At 34.6% G+C, this 24,616-nt stretch overlaps 2 protein-coding genes and 2 long non-coding RNA genes across 4 annotated transcripts in view; 2 read left to right on the forward strand and 2 right to left on the reverse strand.

Moving 5' to 3' along the window:
- LOC139809455 (uncharacterized) overlaps positions 1-2,351 on the reverse strand; it is an 88,180-nt gene extending 85,829 nt beyond the window's left edge. The window contains exons 1-3 of the long non-coding RNA XR_011731103.1: positions 1,577-2,351; positions 796-933; positions 473-523 (exon numbers count right to left, since the gene is read on the reverse strand). This is a non-coding gene — a long non-coding RNA (uncharacterized lncRNA). The remainder of the gene's footprint in view (positions 1-472; positions 524-795; positions 934-1,576) is intronic.
- Positions 2,352-2,765: 414 nt separating this feature from the next.
- Positions 2,766-5,854, forward strand: LOC139809453 (uncharacterized). Its single transcript, XM_071772355.1, has 9 exons — positions 2,766-2,850; positions 3,195-3,290; positions 3,381-3,625; positions 3,848-4,077; positions 4,156-4,424; positions 4,508-4,691; positions 4,753-4,994; positions 5,073-5,387; positions 5,450-5,854. The coding sequence occupies exons 2-5, from the start codon at positions 3,208-3,210 to the stop codon at positions 4,420-4,422; spliced, it is 825 nt and encodes a 274-aa protein (XP_071628456.1). The 5' UTR covers positions 2,766-2,850; positions 3,195-3,207; the 3' UTR covers positions 4,423-4,424; positions 4,508-4,691; positions 4,753-4,994; positions 5,073-5,387; positions 5,450-5,854.
- A 593-nt stretch (positions 5,855-6,447) lies between these two features.
- Rtcb (RtcB RNA ligase) lies at positions 6,448-9,593 on the reverse strand. The gene is made up of 10 exons (XM_071773245.1): positions 9,432-9,593; positions 9,128-9,227; positions 8,773-8,968; positions 8,524-8,654; positions 8,266-8,392; positions 8,085-8,191; positions 7,861-8,020; positions 7,434-7,744; positions 7,158-7,322; positions 6,448-7,020 (listed from the first exon to the last, which is right to left on the reverse strand). The coding sequence occupies exons 2-10, from the start codon at positions 9,221-9,223 to the stop codon at positions 6,793-6,795; spliced, it is 1,521 nt and encodes a 506-aa protein (XP_071629346.1). The 5' UTR covers positions 9,224-9,227; positions 9,432-9,593; the 3' UTR covers positions 6,448-6,792.
- A 673-nt stretch (positions 9,594-10,266) lies between these two features.
- Positions 10,267-24,616, forward strand: part of LOC139809527 (uncharacterized) — a 91,514-nt gene continuing 77,164 nt past the window's right edge. The window contains exons 1-5 of the long non-coding RNA XR_011731130.1: positions 10,267-10,324; positions 10,739-10,809; positions 11,272-11,360; positions 13,776-14,154; positions 14,423-14,473. This is a non-coding gene — a long non-coding RNA (uncharacterized lncRNA). The remainder of the gene's footprint in view (positions 10,325-10,738; positions 10,810-11,271; positions 11,361-13,775; positions 14,155-14,422; positions 14,474-24,616) is intronic.

Below are 24,616 nucleotides of genomic sequence, written 5' to 3' on the forward strand. Positions count from 1 at the left end.
AAATAGTACAATCCGAATCGCGAACCGCGAACCACGAACCGAACCGCGAAATAAATCACGAACATTATTTGATTTCACCTCAAATATCAAGTGAGATATACAGAATGAATGACGTGAGATCCAAAAGGGACAATAATTTTCGAAGCAATATATTCACGAAATTAAGTATCACAATCAATATAATGAATTTATCATATTCTTGCGCATGACATTTGGCTTTATAAATTTTCACATATTTCATGTATATTCATATAAATATCTCGTTTTTTTTATCGCAAAGTGTTATTAAAAATATGCAAATTAATATGAAAATTATCAACTTTAAAATATTTCTATATAAAAATGTATTCTGTCCCGTGACAAAGTATTCAATGGATCTCACGTCATTTTTATTTGTTTTATTTATTGATACAAAGCCAATAATAATACTAGATACTACTAACCCCATTATAAAAAATTCATTATTACTCACCGACCAGATGCGCAATGGGCGGAGTTAGTCAGCCACGTATCTCCGATGATTCTGTAACACAAAAATGAAAGATTCAAATTAAATAGACGCTCAAAATAACCAATGTTTCAAAAAATAAGTTTTACACACGTCTAATTCGTCTTTTAATTAGATTTACTAATATAATTTACTTATTTCCCGGGAAAAAGCTTTATGAGAATAAACTTTTATAAAATTTTAGACAAAATTTCAGTTTCTCAAATTATTTCTTACTTATCGGAGATAAATAGGCCCGAATAAATGGAAAAGAACTATTAATTTTTAAAATAAGAAATAACACTTACCCCAAGGTTGCTCCGCCAGGGCCCGATGCCTTTGCCAGGCCTCCTCCTCCTCTCAGACCGTCTGGGTAGTCAGGCCTCCTTCCGCACAGGACACTCACAGAACCGCTGTCCAATATTTCGCGATCGAGTACGAAGTAACTGTAATAATACGATCGCGACCAATTATTAATTAATTATTAGTTAATTATTTAGTATTAAGTTTAAAGATTTCACCGTATAAAATATTAGGGTCATTCTCAGGAAGTCTGTGTATGAATGCATTGAGTAGGAAAGCTCACTGAGAGGCCGTGAGATAATTCGACCACCGGGTCGTGATAACGCGAACCAAGGGTAATGCGCAGGAAAGCAGGAAGTCGTGATAATAACTCGTTAAGTGCAACAATTAATTAAAGTTTTATTAAACCATATAACCGGAACCGAACTGAAATTCGAGTCTCTGATTGACATACTATGATAAGTATCAACGCTCAACGCGTAAGTTTTGTCAATGTAGTTGACAAAGAACACTTCGCTCCCACTACACAAAGTTAGTAAATTTTGTATTTGACCGTGGATTAGGCCTACAGGGGAATATCATTGATGGATCTATACGCATTAACGATAAGTGCAAATATTCACGATGGAAAGCAGTAATGCACTTGTTGAAAACTATTTAATGTTTATTCTGACATATGTGTCTAACGTGTTTATGTGTACATGAGAAAATACGCTGTATCGAATAAATAAGCTAAATAATCTCTAAACTGGTTTATATCTTGATAAAAGAATCACTCGTACTCACCTCTCGATTTCTTCTTCTCCTGATTACTTCCATGACTTTACCAAAGCGAATAAAATAGGATGTTAAGTCAGTCTCCGTCACGTTACTTGGCAAGCCACCAAGAAAGACTTTCGGGAAACCGGCGTGGCACGACAAGATGGCCGCGAGCGGGATCGATATCAGGATCGAACTCCCGGCTCCCGGCGTTGATTTTATGAGAAATGATCCGACAACTCTCACGCTCGGTGATCGCGACGCTCGAGATAGAGGCACTCGCGAAAACTGGATTCGCGTCGTGGGACGGTTTCGCCGTCGACACGGGTCTTTCGCCAAGGATCACGCTACCGCACGCGGTGATCACGTGATCCGTCTGTGTGCGTCGTCCCCGCCGTCGTATTACGGGCGACGAAAACTCGGAAAAAGAGATGTTTCGCGCGACCACCAATCGAGCGTGTGCACTGTGCAGATCACGACGAAACTTGGACGCACGATGCAACCCTTTGCACGGATGCACTGAATCCAATCGACCGGGTACGCGCGCGAAGAAAACTCGGCTCACTCTCCGTTCACGTGAACGGAAAAGCTATATCTGAGATGTTTCACGCGGCGACCACCGACCGACGACCGACCACTCGAGCGGGTGCGGTTCGCGATGAAACTATTACGGACTTCGCGCAATTACTTTCGGCACTCCCGATAATATAATTGCCACGAACGGCCGGCTCGACTTTCTCAACACTTAGCACGGCAGAAACGGAAGAGAGCGCGGATTCGTACCTCGCTCCTCGTGCCTCGTATGCCGACGTTCAACGACTAACGTATTACTTGCACGGATGCGCGCGCGCCCGGCGCCGCACGGCGAGGCGAGCCGAGAGCCTCCGAATCCGGCCGAGTCACGTTCGGCCGCTCTCGCCGCCGCGCGGCGAGTCGGGTCCGCGAATCCCCCCGAATCCGCCCGAATCACGTTCGGCCGCTCTCGCCGCCGGCCGCCGCGCCGGCGCGGCACGTGGCCGCGGCACGTGGCCTCTCTGCTTATGTATGTACATATGTACAGTTTACTTGCATCTGCCACACTCCACACTCGAGTTGTCTCGTTTTCTCTCTCTCCCCAACGCCCAAATATACGTCCGTCCTATTTCAGATGCAGAAAGCGCTAGGAAGTGCAAGTAAAACAAACGGACCTAAAGGACGAAAGGGGTTCATATACGTTACGATCACACAAGGGAGAACAACACGCTGTTTACGAGCACTGTCAACTGGGATCAACTGGGATTAAACGACAAGAAAATTGACCGGTATAAATAATATTGCTTCTCCCCTTTCGCGGCGATTGCGCGACAATTAACCCTATACGTGATATTCTCAAGACGGATTTAATTTTTGTGAATTGTCATGAATTAAATGAATAGCTTACTCTATGTATATTTGAAGTTTTTGAAAGAAATATGTAGATATATCTACATGAAATCAGAGTGTTTATAAGATTGTAATTTTTGCAAGTTAAAAGACTGTTTTCGAATAAATAACCCCTCCGGCTTTTATTTAGATACTTTTATATATTTATAGTATCTTTTACTGTTAGATAAAAATATGTTGGGTCATTGGAACGTTTGCATATTCATTGTATTTTCTTACCCAGGAACGGAATCATTATGAATGAGGATGCAGATAATTTTGCGTGGACTCGCCAGCTCGAGTGTCCGTCGACAATATACAATGATTCAGTAAAGAAAATGTTCGTCTTACTTGTGTATTCATTACTATTTGTATCTATTTACTGGAGCTTGCCATGTTATCGACTTACCAATTTTTTTCTTTTTATCAGATTGTGCAAGGGAGTATTGGAGTTGCTATGGGAGGACATTTCCAATTCTGTGTTTCCTGCGGCCCAAGCCTGTAAAATAAGAAAGAACATTTTACTGTACAAACTGAAGCATGGATTGAACGACTCTGCAATTTCATCTATGAGAGAGTTGAATCAACTGAGATCTAAAAGCAGCACATTGAAACAACAGATATCTGCGCTGGAAGAAGAATACGAAGAACAGGACTATACTGTCAGGCAAAAAAGTAAGGTGAAAAGATGTTGATATGAATGTTTCAATACAGTTTTAAGATAATTGACAAAAAAATGAAATTAAGATTAATGTTCACTTCGTCTTGCAGTCGTTAGCCCATGAAGATGTGAACGCGTGGTTAGCTCTGAAATTGGAGGTGAGAAAGTTAGAAGCCGAACAGGCGTAACGGCAAAACGAAGTTCAGAAGTTTTAATAAGTTCCATAAAATTGTTAGTGCAACGATTGAAGGATATAAAGAGTAAGTGTTCGGTAACCAGTACGAGGAAGGATTTTCTCAAATTAAAACACGGCGAAACCAGCAAGCAACTGAAAGATTCCGGTGACATGAGACGAGTGTGCCAGCATTTAATGCCAAGCACCTCTATGGACATAGATCAACAGAAATTAAGGGAGAATCTACATATGATAACAGATCAGCGTCGTTCAGCCATAAATAAGAAACAGGTAAATCTTTTTTATAGGATATAAAATAATATTTGCATGTAAAATAGTGTTGACGAAAATGACATTTTCCAATAACAGATATGGACAAAGGTATCGATCTCTCTCAGTGGTATTGGCGTACACCCGTTGTGGACACACTTGTATCAAACGCTGTCGCAAGATTTAGACACATTAATGAAATTGGAGACCAAAAGCGACTTGGGCAGTTCGAGTGTAGTGGGCGAAAATATAGATATTGGTATCGCAAGAGCTTGCGGTCAATACATATGCACTATTTCGAAAGGCATATCGTCTAATATTAGAGCTAACATGTACCAACAACGCTTAGTGGAATTCATTGAATAGAGGTACCATGAAAAGATATCAAACTGTGAGAAAAGATAATTGACAAAAAAATGAAATTAAGATTAATGCTCACTTCGTCTTGCAGTCGTTAGCATGAAGATGTGAACGCGTGGTTAGCTCTGAAATTGGAGGTGAGAAAGTTAGAAGCCGAACAGGCGTAACGGCAAAACGAAGTTCAGAAGTTGAAGAACACTATCCAGGAAAATTCCTTGCTCAATCTCGACATAGCTCGATTAACGTCCGACATAGAGACGATTGACGCACAGATGGTACGTATTGGCATATTTCACACTCTACATACCCTTGATACTGATATCGAACATATTGCAGGATAAATATATAAAAGACATTCAGCGATCTATAGCAGTTTTAAACTCTACCCCGACGCTCATATTTAAAGAGAAAGAGAAGCTGCATTACGAATTGCAGAAGATAATGGCGTTACAGGTCGACAATTACGACGCGAAATGCGTGAAGAATGCGTTGGACATCGAACTGGATATGTTTTATAATATCTTGGATCTCAATGCTTTACGAAAAGTAATGTTGAAGGGAGATGTGGGACTATACAGGTTGGTATAAAAGTTTTTCACGTTAAATTTTACATTATTATTGTAAAGCTAATATATAATGAACAAATTTTCTCGCAGACACGCAATCTGTGGTCTCGACAAAGTCTTCATCACCTCAGTCAATCCGCAGTGCTCGAGGATCAAGCCTTACTTCCCAATAATACAAATACCGATATACTCCCTCATAGAATGCTATAAAAACGCGATTGCTAATATAGTTTACACGAAACTGCACTGTTTGTCGTCAACTGAGGAGATTGAGTGCGCAGATAAGTTAATGCCGTCACGAGAAAAGTGTAATTACAATAGTTTGGAGCTGCTGAATCTCGCCACAGTCGTTTGCGATCAGGCGCGCGAAGAGATCAAGCGCTTCGACGCAGTCCTGAGTGCTTGGTAAGTTAAACCGTCAAGATAATCTGACGTTACAGTTATTTTAACTTTAATCATGTTTTTAGGGTGAACCAAGATGTACAAGAAGCAATGGCACTCGACGAAACGACCGTGGACGGTGTGTCCTTTAAAAATTGGTTGCAGCGTTACAATTTATTATTATACATGATACAAAATAGCAAGTGATCTATATATTGTAGTCTGTCGCCGTTCATTTATATTATATTGTTACGTGTTCGAAGAATTTGTATCCTGACAACAAGGACCTGAATGCCTTATACAAAACGGAGGGCAAACATTCTACGTAAACGATTTCGACAAGTCTCAATAATAATCATATACATCTCAAAAACGCGATATCTTCCTTATATAGTTATTATTTAATTTACATTGTTAAATGTCACTAAAATGAGAAACACGATGTTGTTAAAAAATGTCATTAGTAATAAATTGTCCTTATATTATAATCCTTGTAATTGATAATTAATGTCCTATATCCCTCAAGTATTTTTTTATTAAGTTAAATCAGCGATTAATTTGTCGATTAATATCATTTTATTAATACGAATAGAATTATTAATTTTCTGCCTAGAGAAAGATTTTTAGATAGATAAGAATTAAATATTTAAAGATAAATATTTAATTGGGCACAACGTCCAATGACTATCACTTCGTCTCTTTGTACTCTTCTTTTCAAGGGTTCAAACAATAAAAGTCACTGTTATACATTACGAGTCATTATATATACATACTATTTATAGTGATGGTTTGCTTCCATTATATACTTGCAAGCAAAAACACGGGACTATCTCTCTTTCGTGCATTTTTCCTGTATTATTTTCTCTAGTCAGTGGAGGATTTGTTAAATATAATGCTGCGAATTTAATTCCTGTGTAAAGTCAACGAATTAGTCTAATACAGCTCTCTTATTGCGGAAATAGGTAATTGTACATACATTTTATCTAATAAAACGCTAACGAAATATTTTTAAAAATTTTGGTTATTTTTTTTCCCTTCTTCCTCCATTATAGTTTGTGACGTATAAATAAATACATATATAAAATATAATTTTGCAATTCATAAATTTATTTTAGTGACTTACTCTTTATAATACATATACATATATGTATAAGATGTTTCTTAATAATATCGTTAGATATAATTTACAACAAGCTTACAAAGCATTATTTTATTATATGAAATGAGAAAGCTAATAATATCAATATTTATAGAATTTTATATCGCGAAGTATATATTTTATACAATTTGCAACAAATGTAATGTTATATAAATAATTTTACATATAATTTGAGTTTTATTGGCCGATATCTTAACTCTAACATTATTTGACAAATGCATTTGCTGTACGCTATTCATAAAAAGAATAGTGAAAATATTTTGTTGTATATTATCCTTTAATAACTGCGATTGGTCGTAATTTAATGCATTTCTTGGAAATTCCAGCTGCGTGGCAAGTATTAACAACATCTGTCACATTTTTATAGGACTCCGGTGCTTCCTCCATGACTAATTTCGGTGAAGCAACCCGAATAGATATGCCTAACTCTTCCAATTTGTTCAGAACTTGCATATAATCCAAGTTTCTACGTGATTTCGCTCTTGAGAGAGCACGACCCTGTAAAATATTTTTTTTGTGTATAAGGGACTTTTACATCATTACTCATATAATATAAGCGTGTTACTTGTAGAATTAAAGTTATAAATTAAAGATGGATATATAAATGACATAAAATTGATACAATCTATACTTACAGCACCATGACATGTTGACCCAAACGTTTCTTTCATACCCTGTTCGGTACCAGTTAAAACATAACTGCATGTACCCATTGTACCACCGATTAAAACTGGTTGGCCTGTTAACTGGTAATCTACAGGAATCAAAGGATGATGCGGTGGAAAGGCTCTTGTTGATCCCTTTAAACAAAATACATTTTTATTACGTATATATAAGAATTGTTTTATATTTACATCAATATCAAAATTAAGTTATTATTCAGTTGTAATATATGTGTCATAAACGCTTACCTTTCTATGAACTAAAAGTGTCTTCTGTTTTCCTTCAACTATGTGTTCTTCTATTTTGGCAATATTATGCGACACATCATAAATGACATGCATATCTAAATCATCGGGAGATGAGTTGAATTGTTTTGCAAATGCCTGTCGGCTAAGGAATGTCATAGAACTCCTGTTAACCCACGCAAAATTGGCAGCAGCTGCCATCGCTTTTAAATAATCTTGACCTTCTTGAGATTTAATATGAGCACATGCAAGCTGCCTGTCATTGGTTTCAATATTGTCACGCTTCATAGCTTTTTCCATTTGTACAAGGGCATCTGAAATGTTATTTTATTATATAAAACATCATATAATTTTTACAATAGTTTCTAGAAATTAAAGAGAAAGAAAATGAGAAAGAGAGAAAAACAAAAAAACGTATATAATTTATAACCTGTAGCAACTTGATGACCAAATCCTCTGCTGCCCGAATGGATCATAACACAAATTTGTCCTTTCTCTTCAATGCCCATTTTACATGCTGCCCACTTATCATAGATTTCATCTACAACTTGAATCTCCGCATAATGGTTCCCAGCTCCTAATGTACCTAACTAATATAGAATATATTTGTAATATATAAACAATACAATTTTCTAAACATTTGTTATGTCGTACTTGAGGAAGTCCGCGTTTCTTAGCTCTCATTGATACTTTTGATGGATCGGCATTAAGCATCCTTCCATATTCCTCACAATGTTCTTTGTCCTCAGCCCAAATGTAACCTAAGTGCATTTTGTATAAGTATTTTTATTTTATTAATACTTTTATTTCATCATAATGTATTTTCTCTCCTTACCTTCTCGCAAAGACCAATCCATTCCCATTTCTAAAGCTTCTTCTAAATCTCGTGCATTCATGGGTATAATTCCTTTAGATCCAACGCCAACTGGGATGTGATCAAACATGCTTTGCGCAAGTTGCTCCTATAGAAAAGTATTTTTTTTTTTATACTATTATATATATATATACAATAGATATATACATTATTATTTTACAATACATAAAATTATATAAAAATAATTATTAAAAAGTACAAATAAAATCGATACTTTACTTTTACTGGTAAAACGTCTTTCTCGAATAAATTTGTACGTAATAGACGGACACCACAATTAATATCAAAGCCCACACCACCAGGCGATACAATTGATTTTGGATCATCCATGTCGAATGCTGCCATATTACCTGAATGTAATAATATTTATTTATTATTTTTTATTCATTTGACATAGTTAATTATCATAAAGAATCTTGGAGTTTACATGTTTAAAAAATATTTCAGAAAACGGATGATATATTTTACCAATAGCAAAGCCATATCCAGAGTGTACATCTGGTAAACCGACAGATCTCCATACAATTCCAGGCAGAGCTGCCACATTAGCAATCTGTTTCATCCCAGGAAGGAAACCTCCGACTGCACCTGGTCGACATGCATTGCGCAACTCGTCAAACATCAAACGTTCCAACGTGTTGTTCACATAAAACACTCCTTCAACCTTGAATCACAATTTATTCATATGATAAAATAAGTGCGTAACTATAAATAATAGGGTAGCAATGAGCATTAAATTTTATAAAATGGCTGGCATCTATATATACTTCTTAATATCTATTTTGCTCCTACATTCTACATATACAATAGAAAAAAAGATTACCTTCATGTTAGGTTGAAAGCCTTTTTTGATTCTCCAACAACATTCATTTATTTTCTCCAAATATTTAAGCTCCTCCTGATATTGCCTTACCACCATTTTTCTACAAAAAAAAAGAGAAAAAGAACACAGTTAGAATACAGATATAAAATGCATTAAAAATAAAAGACACATCAACATTATATATGGAGAAAAGATGTTTCTATGTGCAAGATTATACAATTCTGTTTCAAAAGAGTAAAGGATATCTCACAAAGTATTTTGATATTATTGATATCACTGTGTGTGCACGTGGAACAATACTTACCACAATTGTAAACAATTCTTCGGAAAATACGATGTGATACAACGCCGGTCCTCTGACAGATTGACTGCTCCGCACTGCTCCGTAATAATAAGCAATAACATGCAACTCAACTGATGCAACGGGGGGTTTTAAGGTTATATTCAATGTTTTCATGCAAAAATTTGCAGTTCATCCAGGTCCATCTAGCGATGGTTGACTATAAGCGCAACATGGATATATGGATAAAGCAGTTTGAGACAATTGTAATTATCGATCTATAATATGGAGCAGAGAGGAACCTGGAGAGCGGCCATCCCATTGACCGTACATAAAAAAATGCGTCAACTGACAATAGAAAAAAGTATTTACAAAAAATAGGCACGAGGTTACAGAAGTATAACTTAAAAAATATATTAACCCTTCGCAGACCACGTGGGTCTTTCAACATTTAACCATCGCGTAGGTTCGGCATTTTAGCACATTGACGATTTATAAATTAAAACGCATACTTCGCAATATTTTTATTCGGCCAAGACGTATCGCGCGGACAAGCGCGAGAGCAATAATGATCGTATTTTCGAAGATCACGAATATATCGCGGATATCTCCCAAGAGTATAGTATTAATATGCCTAATCGCTAGATTGCAAAACAATCGTAATAAAGCATATAATAGCATATAATATTTCCTACTCAAAGTTCAAAAAATTCATGAGCATTAAGTTAAGAGCGGGGCGCGCAGTGACGTAGCGGCGTATTTGGCGCGAAAAGTTAAGCGCGCGAAAGATGACGCGTCTCCGCCATATTGATGACGTAGGTATGACGTAGTACTCCTTCCATTTCCAGAAGGCGGCTGGCGGCTGACACGGAACGGATCGCGGCTGATACGGAACGGCGTCGCGGCTCATTTAATTGGTACGTACAACACACATTAACCTTGCGTGCGTTATATTAACTGCAGTATCTATCGCGTAGTATAGATTTAGAGTTCGGGTATTGATATTTCTCGAAAATACGTATTCCGCGGTACTTGTCGTACGACCGAAGGCGCGTCGCGTGAGCAATCGCGAAAGTGACGGTCGCATTTTCGAGGGTCGCGAATATCGCGGATAAAATATTAATACGCTGGATTCGTTAGAAAACATGCAAAATAACAATCGTAATAATAGGCGAGTTTATTATATGATTTTCGGAAAGTTCGTGAGCGCGAAGTTGAGAGTGCGACGCGTAGCGCCGCCGCCGTGCGCCGCGGCGCTTTCGGCGCGAGTTAACCGCGCGCGAGAGACGAAGCGCCTCCGCTATATTAAATTATACTTTCTGCTTTTCCAGATTTCCAGAATGCGACGAATACGAGACGGAGATGGATCCGCTCCGAACGAGTGGCACGACTTATTTAATTGGTAAGTATGTAACATGCTTTAACTTTGCATTTCACATTCATAGCAATCAATAGCTATCGCGAAGTATAGATTCAGCACTCGTAAATTGATAATCCGTTCGAACGCGTGTTTCGCGAAAGCCTTTTGTCCGTCCTATTTGTACATAAGATCTATCGCGCGAATCAATCTAGTGACGTCGTGTGTCGCGTCACTCTTTTAGCACCCGAAAAATCTTTTACGCCATCTTACACAGATATACATTTCGTTGCATTTTTATTTGAAATATCGCTGCGATATTAAACGTGCCATAATTTCTTCTACATTTATTTCTCCGCTATCACAATATAATTAAGTACGCTTTGCGTGTGATTAATATCCGGGTGTATCATACAAGATATCATCAGGCAAAAACTGCGCGATTATTGTATTCTAGTGATTACTTGTAATCGTGTTTAATTGTAATAAATATTTTATTTGTTTTAGGAAACAGATGTGCCACGAAGAAATAACAATGCGGAAAAAAAGAAAAACCGAAACTAAGGAAGCGAGAACCAAATGTAATAGATCGCGAGGTGAGTATTTCATCTATAATCTATAATCTTTTATTAATAAATTGTATCAATAATATTAATTACTGATAGAAATAAATATTTATTCACGCAGTATCGTTTTTAGATAATTTTATAATATATACACATATTAAAAAATATATATATATATATATATATATATATATATATATATATATATATGTATTGCTTGCTCTTGTACCAATTTATAAAATTTTTAATTTCGGACGAATATGTGGCAAAGAGAGAGAGAGAGAGAGAGAGAGACCGAAAGAGACACATGCCTAAAATAATAAATACAAAAATAACTTTTGCACGAAAGTACTATTTTATTCGTAATTTTAATAAATTTTTAATTGAAGAATAATATCTTAATAAAAATGCTTTTTTTAGATATCAACTTGTATAAAATTTGATAAAAAAAATCGAATCCTTATATAATGTACTATTATAAATTTCAATTATTTACAAATATTTGATATATTAACAAGTAATCTTCCCAGATAGCACAGCTGATCTTTATGAATTCAAAAAGATCTGAATCTGATCTTTATGAATTCATAAAGATCAACTGTGCTATCTGGGTTTGATATATATTTGTCAATATCAATCATGTCATAATTAATTTAATATATATATACATATATATATATATGGGTGTATGTGTGTGTGTGTGTGTGTGTGTGTGTGTGTGTGTGTGTGTGCATATATGTACATTTACATAGAAAAAATGTTTCCATAATTTTTTCTAATATCTATGGAACTATTTATCTTTATTAAGATACAACTTAGATGTATCTAGATAACTGATGTAACTCTAGATGTATATCTAGTAACTTATTATAGATATAGAATAAATTTTATTTTTGTTGTCTGAATTCTATTGTCTAGGAAAAGAAACTTTACATTCTGTTAAGTTAAAACATTCAATATATATCTATATATTATTTTTAATATATTAAAATAAGTATAGCTTCACAATAACTTTAAAACGTTAAAACTTTTACACTTTAAAACGGGTCCTTATATTTTAATTCTATTGATATTATTATTAATAGAATTAAAATAAAGACCCATTTTAAAGTTTTAACGTTATAAAGTTGATTGAACTATACTTATTTTAAATATATTAAAAATAATATATATATTGAATGTTTTAACTTAAAAAAATAAAGTTTTTTTTCCTAAACAATAGAATTCAGACAAATAAAATAAGATCCGTTAATTTCAATTTATTGTATTCTTTCCCTGTGTACCTGTGCGAGTGTAGCCTCAAGCACATTAGCACACCAAATTAAATAACGCAAAACGAGTCCGAGATGAAATATTTGTCATAATTCTTTATAGCTCCATTTTAAGATAACGGATCTATGAGATTCTATGTTTATTTTTAATACAATTATAATGATGCGGAAATATGTATATCTCATACAATTTTCGTAGATCCTTTATCTCATTATTAAAATCCTTTTTGTCACTCACCAATCAACAGTGGAGTTGTCAGCCACGTATAATCAGCGCCACGATGATTCTGTAATATACAAACATAAAATTCAAATTAAAACACTCAAAATATAATTAATAATTTAAAAGATAATTCTTACATACATACAATTTCTTAATGGCTTTTCATTAAATATCTATTAAAATAATTATACATTTTTCAAAAAAAATTTGCACAAAAATAAATTTTTATAAAATTTCAGATTAATTTTTTTCTCTAATTATTTTTAAATCATCAAAACAAAACGACTAATTTTAGTACAAATAATCAATAATGCTTACCGCAATGTTACTCCAACGGTGCCCGATACTTTTCCTAGGCCTCCTCAGTCTCCTCCCGGATTTTTTCATCTGAACCCTTTTCTCTACTCACACAGCAGAGAAGTTATACACAAAATTGATCTGAAACATACGAAAATATTTAAATAAAAATAATGTCTGAAATAAATATGAATTTCTTGTTATAAGAAAAAGATAATACTTATATTTTATATACACATATACAAAAAATATTTATAGATACCTATATAGTATATTGCTTGCTTGCACTAATTTATGAAATATTTGATTTCGGACAATAGAGGAAAGAGATTAAAAAAACATGCTTAAAATAAAATGTATATACGTATATACATATATTCCAACTTAATAAACTGCGCGCCGATTATTTGTCGGACTTGAAACACAGCTATCGTTGGAACATTAATATTTTTCACAATAATTTCTTTACAGTTTTTTATATAATTAAATCGTGTAGATTTAATTCCGGGGAGGGAAGGGTATTAATGTTCCAACGATAGCTGTGTTTCAAGTCCGACAAATAATCAGCGCGCAGTTTATTGCGCCCATCGTGTGCTACTTTCGCCCCTTGGTGCACAATATACTATAATCGATTCGATTATTTTTATGTTACAGAAAATATCCACGCGGGAAGGAGTATCTTCGCATTTACCCAAGGAAAACTCTTGTTCTGCTTGGGTAAAAATTCAAAGACGGGGAAGCTAACGTACTCTCGTCCGCCAAATTAATTGAATAAACGAACCGCAGCCGGTTCGTCGCGTTTGCTTCGGGAGTGCCGTTCAAGTAATCGGACTAAAGGACTTTTTTAAACGGGAGTGCCGTACAGTATCGCGCGAGAAAGACTTTTAATGAAATTAGTCCGCGCGCGATTGTAGTTTATTATCCGCGAGTGTTTCTCGCGAGTGTCCTGTGCGGTGAGAGGAGGAAGCCTGACGTTCTGAGAGGAGGAGGAGGTCTGGAGAGAGACATCGGGCAGCGACGGAGCAACCTTGGGGTAAGTATCATCTCTTAGCTACGTAAAATTAATAATTTGTCTCCATTTATTCGAATTGTTTTATTTAAATTTTGATAAGTTAAAAGTAATTAAAGAAAGAGAAGTTATCTAAAATGTTATTCTTGCAAAGATCTTTTTCGATAAACAGATAATTGTATTGCTAAATATTTTATTGAAAGACGAATTAGAGACGCGTAAGAATCAACTTTTCAAATGTTAATAATTTTGAGCGCTTTTTTAATTTAAATCTTATGTTTGTATGTTACAGTATCACCGTAGCTACGTGGCTGCATAACTCCGCCCGTTGCGCATCGAATCGGTGAGTCAATGAGAAATTTTTTTATTGAGAAATTTTTTGATTTTATAGTGATTGATAACTGGATTTTATACCAGTTAAAGTATTAGTAAAATGTAATTGGCGTGAGATCCAATATATATTTTGTTATAAAATAGAAGATTTTTTTTAGTAATAATTTTTGAGTCAATCAGTTCACATCACTTAAAATAATTGTAAAATAATATATCTATTATACGAAAAATAATTTTAATAATTTACTAATTATAATGATATTTTTATCAATTCTAATTGTGTGGGGAAATTTATTACCCTTTCCGGATCTTACGTCATTTATCTGAATTTCTCATCTCTACATGCTTTTGAGATGAGATTTAGCAACGAATCGTTCGAATTGATGAAAATACTCATATGGGCCTTAGATTCTGTTGAATCGCGCGTCTAGCAATTTTCATTTATTTATTTTTAAATTAAAATTTTATTGTTCATATTATACAGTTTATATATTTAAAAGTTTAATATACATATATTTTATAATCACGATCGAATTAAAACATTGTAGACGTAAAAAAATTTTTCAAATTTAAATTTGTTTCTATAATCGGATATTTATTTTAGTTACCGGATATATATTTATAAATGCGAAATTAATTTATGTGCTAATGAAATTATTATTGTTGTTGTTAATTGTTAATTTCGTATTTAATTGATTTAATTATTGTGATGGCCTCTTCGCGACGCGTTCGTGTTTCGCGCATCGTACAAAAGCGTAAAACCTTACGCTTAATATCGGCGATGATTAGCCGGCAGCAGAAGGAGTATTCCTCCTTGCGATATCTGACTGTATGAAGTCAGAATACGGCCAAGTGCTACAAAAAGTGAGTACTCTGGACAGAAGAAAAAAGACGAAGAGGAAGGTAGGTTGGTGTATAACACCAATTAATTTGTAAAAGATACATATGAAGGTAAGCCTATAAGGTTCTTTTGTATACGTGCGATTGCACGTAATCTGAGACGGAAAAATGCCGTCTCGAATTAAATCTGAATTAAATCAAAATTATAATTTCGCGTAAATTAAAAATTAATCTCCCTATAAAAACTTCTAAACGGTTCCGATTTAAAACGATATTCGAGCGCACTTTTCTAATTTTCGATAATCGCGATAGTGACTATAGGAATACTAGATAAAGACACGAGTAGGTAGGAATATTATTCATGTAGGTAGGTAGAAATACTGGTAAAAACTAGATAAAAATCGGGTAAGTAAGGATATGGATAGGTAGAGATGCGGGAGGGATGATTCAACGACAAAAAGAAATTAATGTATTTTATAATTTTAAGAAATTTACATTTATTTCAATGCAATTGTAATTCGCCAGTACGAAATAATAACTAAGTCGAATAAATCGGCCTGCCTGGCAATAATTTTTATCGTCGTGACGATTCGACCATTGATTTTGGCCCGATTAATCGTCAAGAACGTTTATAATCCTTGATACTTATATATATAAGCATCTCATTTTTAAAATAATTTTAAATTAAATATTGATGCTTATATATATAAGTATCAAAGATTATAAACGTCTTGACGATTAATCGGGCCAAAATCAATGGTCGAATCGTCACGACGATAAAAATTATTGCCAGACAGGCCGATTCATACGACTTAGTTATTATTTCGTACTGGCGAATTACAATTGCATTGAATTTGATACACCTGGCCTAGTAATGGTGCTCCAACCGAATAAAAATTTCGGTGTTTCCATCTTCTATTATTATTTCTCTAATATAAGTTATTACGATAAATATTACCACATGCCTCAGTGATCGAATTGGAATACGACACCTTCACGGAATGAAGCAGGTTCCAGGTTCGAACCTTGGCTGAGGTAATATTTTTCGCAATAAGTTTAATAATTTAATTTAAAATTATTTTAAAAATGAGATGCTTATATATATAAGTAGTGGAGGCAAATTAGATCAACAAAGTGCGTTATCTCGGAACCGGTTAAAACTACTCGGATTTGAACGTATTTTTTTTAAATGTAGGTAATTAAAAACACTACGATGTTTATGGGTTAAAAATTGACGCTTTAATTAATTATTATTAAATAATTATTAAATAAAAATTTATTAAATAAACAATTAGTGTCAATTTTTAACCCATAAACATTGTAGTGTTTTTAATTACCTACATTTAAAAAAAAACGTTCAAATCCGAGTAGTTTTAACCGGTTCCGAGATAAAAACCTAATTTGCTTCCACTAAAGTATCAAAGATTATAAACGTCTTGACGATTAATCGAGCCAAAATCAATGGTCGAATCGTTACGACGATAAAAATTATTGCCAGTCAGGCCGATTTATACGTCTTAGTTATTAAATTTATTTCTATAAAAGTGCAATAATATAAACTTAAAAATTATGTACAAAGCATTACATTCTATTGTATAAAATTGTATAAAATGTAATTGTATAAATAATTGTAAGTCTAATTTGTGTAATCTAGATTACACGAAATGGAAACGGGTATATAACACAAATTTTTCTACATTAAAACGTTATTAAATATATATTTTTAAAATTTTTTATTTTATTCTTTTTTAATAGCGAAATTATCGCCAATTTTTTTATAATGTAAAATAAGAATTTTTTATCTAAATAAAAATACAAAGATTTGATTGAAAGATGCTAAGCTAGTGATCGAATATTAACTTTCTACTCGTGAAATTTGACATCTGCATTTTACTGAGTCGCGAATGTATTCGAGAAAATAGTTCCGATTCAGGAGTTATATCTTCAGTAGCGTTATATCGTCAGCTACGAGTCAAAAGTCGCGAAATTGCTTGTTCCTAAATTTAGGAAATTAATTTAGAACTAAATTAATTTCCAAAATTTCTTTCCGCGGTAAATATTTGTGAAAGGCTATGCGAACACCGTGTTTTTTCCACGTTCGTGATCGCGATTGCTGCCTCGGCGATGGACCTTATCCACGTCTGTCCCTCACGTCAGGTGAACGCAAGCGAATGCGTGGTTCGTAGTGACGTATAGTGGAAATTATCTTTATTGTGATGAGTAATTTTTCGTCGGTTTTCGTGAGGTCTGTCCGCGACATCTAATTCGGCGTCTCGTTGAAAGTTGGGAGCTACCGTTGCAGGAACGAAATTAATCCCAGGTTTTCTTAGCAGTTTCCGGAACCAGTGGTTTTGGCAGTGAGTCCATAACGATTACCACATGTTTCATAACCGCCGAATTAATTATTATATTCTTAGAGAAGTTTTATTTTTTTTATGAAGTTCTCCCATTAATAGTAATACTAATATTATTTTTCTATTAATGAAACTTGTTAATAGTAAAATGTGCATGGATGTAACGATAAATTTATAGTATTTATACTATTAAGAAAATAAATTCAAATTAAGAAACAGTTTGCATGCTCTTGTCGATATATTCGAATCATGCTTAAGAATGTAGTTACAAAGGTGTATTTTTTTCTTAAATTTTTTGTCTCTTTTTAGACACCATTTCCAGGTACGTGGGAGTTAGCTGATTCAAAGATTGATTTTTAAGCATTTAAATAATATAGATATATTTTCATAATGAAATACATGCATAAACACGTGATGACATTTTATTCGATATCTAAATTTTAATTTTTATTAAAATTTTGAGAAAAGATTTTAATTTTTCTTTGTCGTACATTCATGAATGTAATAAAAAATGTGCGGATACTTAAAAAATTCGATACAAGTCGAATGGGTACCCTGATATTAGATTATAAAATATCGATAACTTGAATTTATAAACATAATTGGTAAATGATAAGATATATATTGTAAAATATTCCTATATAAAATTTTTCAAAATCTATTATCGAATTCGACTTGTCTCGAATTAAGGTTGGTACTCCAGAATTATTTGTACCCGCACATATTAAAATTAAGATAAAGGCGCATGTATTTCATTATTCTTAAATACTCGTTTGTAATCACATTTCCAGTTAAAACTGTTCTATCCATGTATTTTTAACTAGATAGTTTATATATATATATATATATATATATATATATATATATATATATATATATATATATATATATATTATTCAACGTTCTAATCGTTCCAGTTTGATATCGTTTCCCAAATTGCTTCTAATTTCGGCGAACAGACACGTGGCACGTACGTGTAACATTGACAACCTTTTTCTACACATAACGACGTTATGTCATTAAAGCCGTGCTCGCGATCGTCAATCGCTCTTACGGTATGTGCCCGGGAAGCAAAATGTCTCGCGGTACTGAGCAAATAGCGTTTAGGCTGTTAACTTCTACTCGTAATAAGATTACATTCAACTGACTACTCCAAAAATTTTCAGCTTGTAACCGTAGGTAGTCGGATGTTTTCGCGTTGACTAAAGTATCAAATTTGGATCGTATTGTCGGGAGACAACTACTTAATTCCAAAGAGCACCGATCGAGAGTGTGGCGATCGTGGCGCAGAGAGATGTGCGCTGGTCTAGTGAGACGGAGAACCGAGTTCAAATCCGGTTAGGACCAAGACGGTTTTTGGTCAGATTTCGATCGCCACCTCTCGGAATTGTAGATGGGGATGGCAACCCACCGAGAGTATTGCTGCTGCTTGCCCAGCTCTCTATATATTTAGAGAGGGTCCCTAAGTTGGGGCAATGCAATGGTTGGTTGGTTGGTACAGAGACTTATTGGGGAAAGCAGGGTGTTTCGCTGGGACCCGGACAACCCATTTTTTATTTTTGATTTGAAAAAAAATGCCTCAGAATAATATAATAATAATAATAATTCTTAAATTTGTATTTTTGCAAAATTGAATACGACTACAAAATGTAATCAAATTTTAAAAATATTTTTTTATTTTTTTTACAATTTAATTCTATTCATTATTTTACATGTAAAAGTATCAAGGTATAGTCATCGAAAAGTGCTGAAAAAAAGGATTTGCTATTATAGCAAATCTATTCGTTAAATATGAGATAACTAACATTTTTTGCAGCAAGAGCTATTAATTTTGCAATAATAGCAAAACTTTTTGTTGCAATAACAAAAAAGTTTTGTTGAACCTCTTACTACTTAAGTAATAATTGCAAAAAGAATTTGCCACTATTGCTAAATTATAGCTCTTGCAGCAAAAAATGTTAGTTACCCCTATAGTAGCTAATCCTTTTTTTCTACGTGAATACTTTCTGAGATATTAATATAAAATATTTCTCACACACACACACACACACACACACACACACACACACACACACACACATATTTTATATTAAAAATATTTTGACAAAATTTAAAATATCTCAAGAAATTCTTAATAAGAGAGCTTTATTACAGTGTTTTGAAAACGACTTGATGAGATCTACAACTTTTATCTCAAGGAAAAAATCAAGTTCTATCTAAAAAATTAGTCGCCTTTAAAATTTCTTGAAAACGACATTTACGATATGGCGCACATCGGAATTATATGTCCCTTTTCAAGCCAAATAATTTTTGTCTGAAGCATTTTTTTCTCAAATCAAAAATAAAAAAGTTTTTGAGGAGGGGTAAATTAAAATAGGACACCCGGTATATATATTCTACTTTATATCATTAAACAAAAATTAATTTTTTAAAAGAAATCAGGTTGGAAAGAAAAGTATTTATATGCCAAAAAAACACTTTTGATAGTAATAATCATGTATTTATTTATTTTTATCAAATATTTTGGCAGTCAAACAATACACATATTTTTATAAGTCTCTTTCGGCAGTTATTAAAGTTTTGATTCGCCTTAGCATACTATTAATGCATAATTATACTGTCTCTTGCATCTATGGGTGATGATTCCAGACATAAATAATTTTATCAATCAGCTGAGTTATTGTGGTAATCACTTCTTTTGCCACTTTTTTCTTTATTCGTTCTCACACACTTTCAAATAAAACACGTCATAAACAACATAATTTGATTGAATTATAACAACGATAGATGAACGGTATCACAAAGCTGATGCTGGGAAGTCAACAAATTGTAAAAAATTAAGGTGCGTTTAATAATATGACCAAGGACTATATATCTAAATTATCTGGTATGTACATACGAAGTACATATATATAAACATTATGTGTTATTTTAATACGCATAATAACCAAAGAATTAAATATCATGATAAACACAATTTTTCTTATTTAATAACAAGTTCTTTGGCGTTAAATATTTTATTATTCTATTAAATATTATAGAAGAATTAAATTTTGTGCAATAAAAGAATTAAATTTTACAATGTAAACTCATGCTCAGTTTGCGCGACATCTGATATCACTACTTTTATAGCAAAAATAGATTAAAACAGCAATGTTTCGCACAATACTTATTTTGATAGGTGCGAACACTTTAGCGCTCATTTCTTACCTTTTTAAAAAAGATGTTTTTATGGTATCGAAATAAATGTAGTTTTTGACAATTCCACGTTTGCGATTTAAGCAACTATAAGGATAACCTGGAAGTCAAAGACAGATTGTTTTACGAGTTATTTCTTAGACGATATTACTCAACAGAGATTAACATAGAAATTACATCCTGATGTTACAGATAACAATCAGATATGTCAGCCCCAATTAAAATATAATTATGAATAATAGCCTAGCCTTAGCCGAAAAAAATGCTAAGAATCGTAAGAGGGCTACAGCTACAGAAAGAAAGAAAGAAAGAGAGAGAGAGAGAGAGAGAGAGAGAGAGAGAGAGAGAGAGAGAGAGAGAGAGAGAGAGAGAGAGAGAGAGAGAGAGAGAGAGAAGTTAATTTATTTCAGTTTATAATTGATATTTTTAGAACATCCAAGATGACTAATAGACCGATCCTCGATGTATTAATATTAAATATCACCGATAATTACTGGACGTTATTTTAACTTCACGCTAGCATAACATTACGGCTTACAGAGCGGTGCTTTTATTAGGCTCTCCTTCTGCCAACCGCGTCTATTTATTATAGACACGGAATTATCTTCATCCGTTGCGGAAACAATACGCTGGTGAAAAAAAAACTCGAGGAAATGTGTCATACAAGAATGACAACGATTAACGATTCGCCGCGATTTGATCGACGCGTCGCGCGCTGGCTTCCGCGAAGAACGAGATTCGCAAGCGAATCGAGAGAAGCATCACGATTCGCGATTGACATTTTTCGCGGTTTGTACGGATGACTAGAACGAAGCTCGAGAAAAAGTGATCGGTCGTCGTGTCCGCAACGCAATTTGGAAATTTCTTTCCGCGGAACGCCAGGACAAACAACGCGACGAGACGCGATTTCTATCTCCTCGTGACGCGCGCTCGCTCGCTCACTCACACCTCCGGCGAAAACGAAGTTATTGTCCACGCACATGCGGTTAATTTACATAAGATATGCGTGCTTAGGCCGGGAGCTCAACATAAACTCGTCGCTACAATTGGACACGTTCGAGCGCGATGGCGATGACCGACATCGTTGTCATTTAGCTTGATTTCCATCGGCACGGTTTGCTTGGCCGGTGAGCGAACTCGGCTTCTTCGAGCAAGTCACGTTCCACGTTCGGATCTCCTCGCCTCGGACGTGACGACTCCAATCAGACTCGCAAAATTGCCTTTTAGGCTTGCGTATAGAGATTCGATTATCCCCTCGAAATGGTCGTTATCACGATAAATTATTCCAGTTAATCGAACTAGATTCATTTTGGCATTAAAAATTTAAATACAAATTATCGAAGGTGTATACATAATAATTTTTCTGCTACTTATATATTTTCGTAATAGTATCTAAAGTCGTTTTTTTCTTATCATACCTGTGAAATCTTCTATGGGATGTCACGAGTTCAAAACTTTCAACAGAGCGTTGCTCGCAAGGAAAATGCAGAAATATCTGATGCAAGTATCAGTATACTATAAATGACAAGCCCCGAATGTTAACATTCACAGAAAAAGAGATAACAGCTGTTAGTACCCATCATTGTTTCTGCGCGTTGCCATCTTCGTCACTGTTGCTAACTGTGGCGTGTGTGTACACGTGTACTGTGTAAGTATTGTAACGAATCGATATTATTTTTTTCTCTATAGTCGCAAAATCTGTTTCGCGCGCAAAAATCAATGCCATCGTGAACCATCGTCGACATCGCTCGACTCGCCGTTCGCCGCGAATCTGTCTCAGCTGTCAAAGTATTTCCGCGAAATACTTATAGCGCGAAAGATAACAAAACGGAAGGAGAGAAAGAGGCACGAACGTCGGAAAATTTATACGGAGATAATGAATCGCAGAGAGGTACAAATGAGAGCGCAAGCGAAATTAATCGGCGAAGATGGGAGAGATCCCGCTTTTTTCGAAGTACATGTCACGCGACGTAGAGGAGCGTTTACTGGCCACGCGTGGAAATCAACAGGTTTCCAAGTCAAACCTATATATTTAAGACCGTCTTAAGCACAATCTTAAGATGTTATAAATCAATCACAGAGCATCTTAAGACATTACTCAAGACGGTCTTGAAATAAGAACGGACTACAAATAGGCTCAGAAGATTGATTTTCGTATATTAATGGCATATAAGCGTTCAGCGTTTCGATATAATCGATCGATATTTCCGCCACTTTCATCGGTGCAATTGTCATTTTTTTTATTACCCCGAGATTCCACAAGCCCGACGATAATCGACAAGAAAGGCAGGACTGATCTCCATTCCTTTTAATCGCGAGGCAAATGCAATCGCGATGATGCGACGACTCTACGCGAAGCTATATCGTGGAGGAGACTTATACTTTCTTTGAAACGTGACGTTTTTCATTATTTACCCGTGCTGTTTTACGAGCACGTACACAATCGCGACGTATGCGTCTCGCCGCAGAGCATCGCGGCCGAAGACGACAATTTGCATAAACTTTATTTAGTCGGTCTTTAGTCGGCCCGACTCTGTGTTTAACGCTACATTACTCGTCCGCGAGGAATGTGCGAGTGTGCGTTGAAGATGCTATACAAAAATATAAATTTTAAATGTTTGCTCGTAAAGGTGAGATGTAATTTCCCTAATTATAAATAATTATTCAACGTTCTAATCGTTCCAGTTTGATATCGTTTCCCAAATTGCTTCTAATTTCGGCGAACAGACACGTGGCACGTACGTGTAACATTGACAACCTTTTTCTACACATAACGACGTTATGTCATTAAAGCCGTGCTCGCGATCGTCAATCGCTCTTACGGTACGTGCCCGGGAAGCAAAATGTCTCGCGGTACTGAGCAAATAGCGTTTAGGCTGTTTAACTTCTACTCGTAAATAAGATTACATTCAACTGACTACGGATCGTATTGTCGGGAGACAACTACTTAATTCCAAAGAGCACCGATCGAGAGTGTGGCGATCGTGGCGCAGAGAGATGTGCGCTGGTCTAGTGAGACGGAGAACCGAGTTCAAATCCGGTTAGGACCAAGACGGTTTTTGGTCAGATTTCGATCGCCACCTCTCGGAATTGTAGATGGGGATGGCAACCCACCGAGAGTATTGCTGCTTGCTTGCCCAGCCTCTATATATTTAGAGAGGGTCCCTAAGTTGGGGCAATGCAATGGTTGGTTGGTTGGTTATTGAGAGTATTATTAAGAAATCTAGGGTGTCTCGCTGGGACCTGGACCCCTTTTTTATTTTTGATTTGAAAAAAAATACCTCAGAATAATATAATAATAATAATAATAATAATTTTTACATTTGTATTTTTGCAAAATTGAATACGACTACAAAATGCAATCAAATTTTTAAAATATTTTTTTATTTTTTTTTACAATCTAAATTCTATTCATTATTTTACATATAAAAGTATCAAGGTATAGTCATCGAAAAGTGCGGAAAAAAAGGATTTTGCTATTTATGCTATAATTGCTAATCTATTCGTTAAATATGAGATAACTAACATTCTTTGCAGCAAGAGCTATTAATTTTGCAATAATAGCAAAATTTTTTGTTGCAATAACAAAAAAGTTTTGCTGAACCTCTTACTACTTAAGTAATAATTGCAAAAAGATTTTGCTACTATTACTAAATTATAGCTCTTGCAGCAAAAAATGTTAGTTATCCCTATAGCAGCAAATCCTTTTTTACGCGTGAATACTTTATGAGATATTAATATAAAATATTTCTCACACATGT

The sequence above is a fragment of the Temnothorax longispinosus genome, chromosome 3 (genome assembly GCF_030848805.1).
Source record: "Temnothorax longispinosus isolate EJ_2023e chromosome 3, Tlon_JGU_v1, whole genome shotgun sequence".
Classification (NCBI taxonomy): Eukaryota; Metazoa; Arthropoda; class Insecta; order Hymenoptera; family Formicidae; genus Temnothorax; species Temnothorax longispinosus.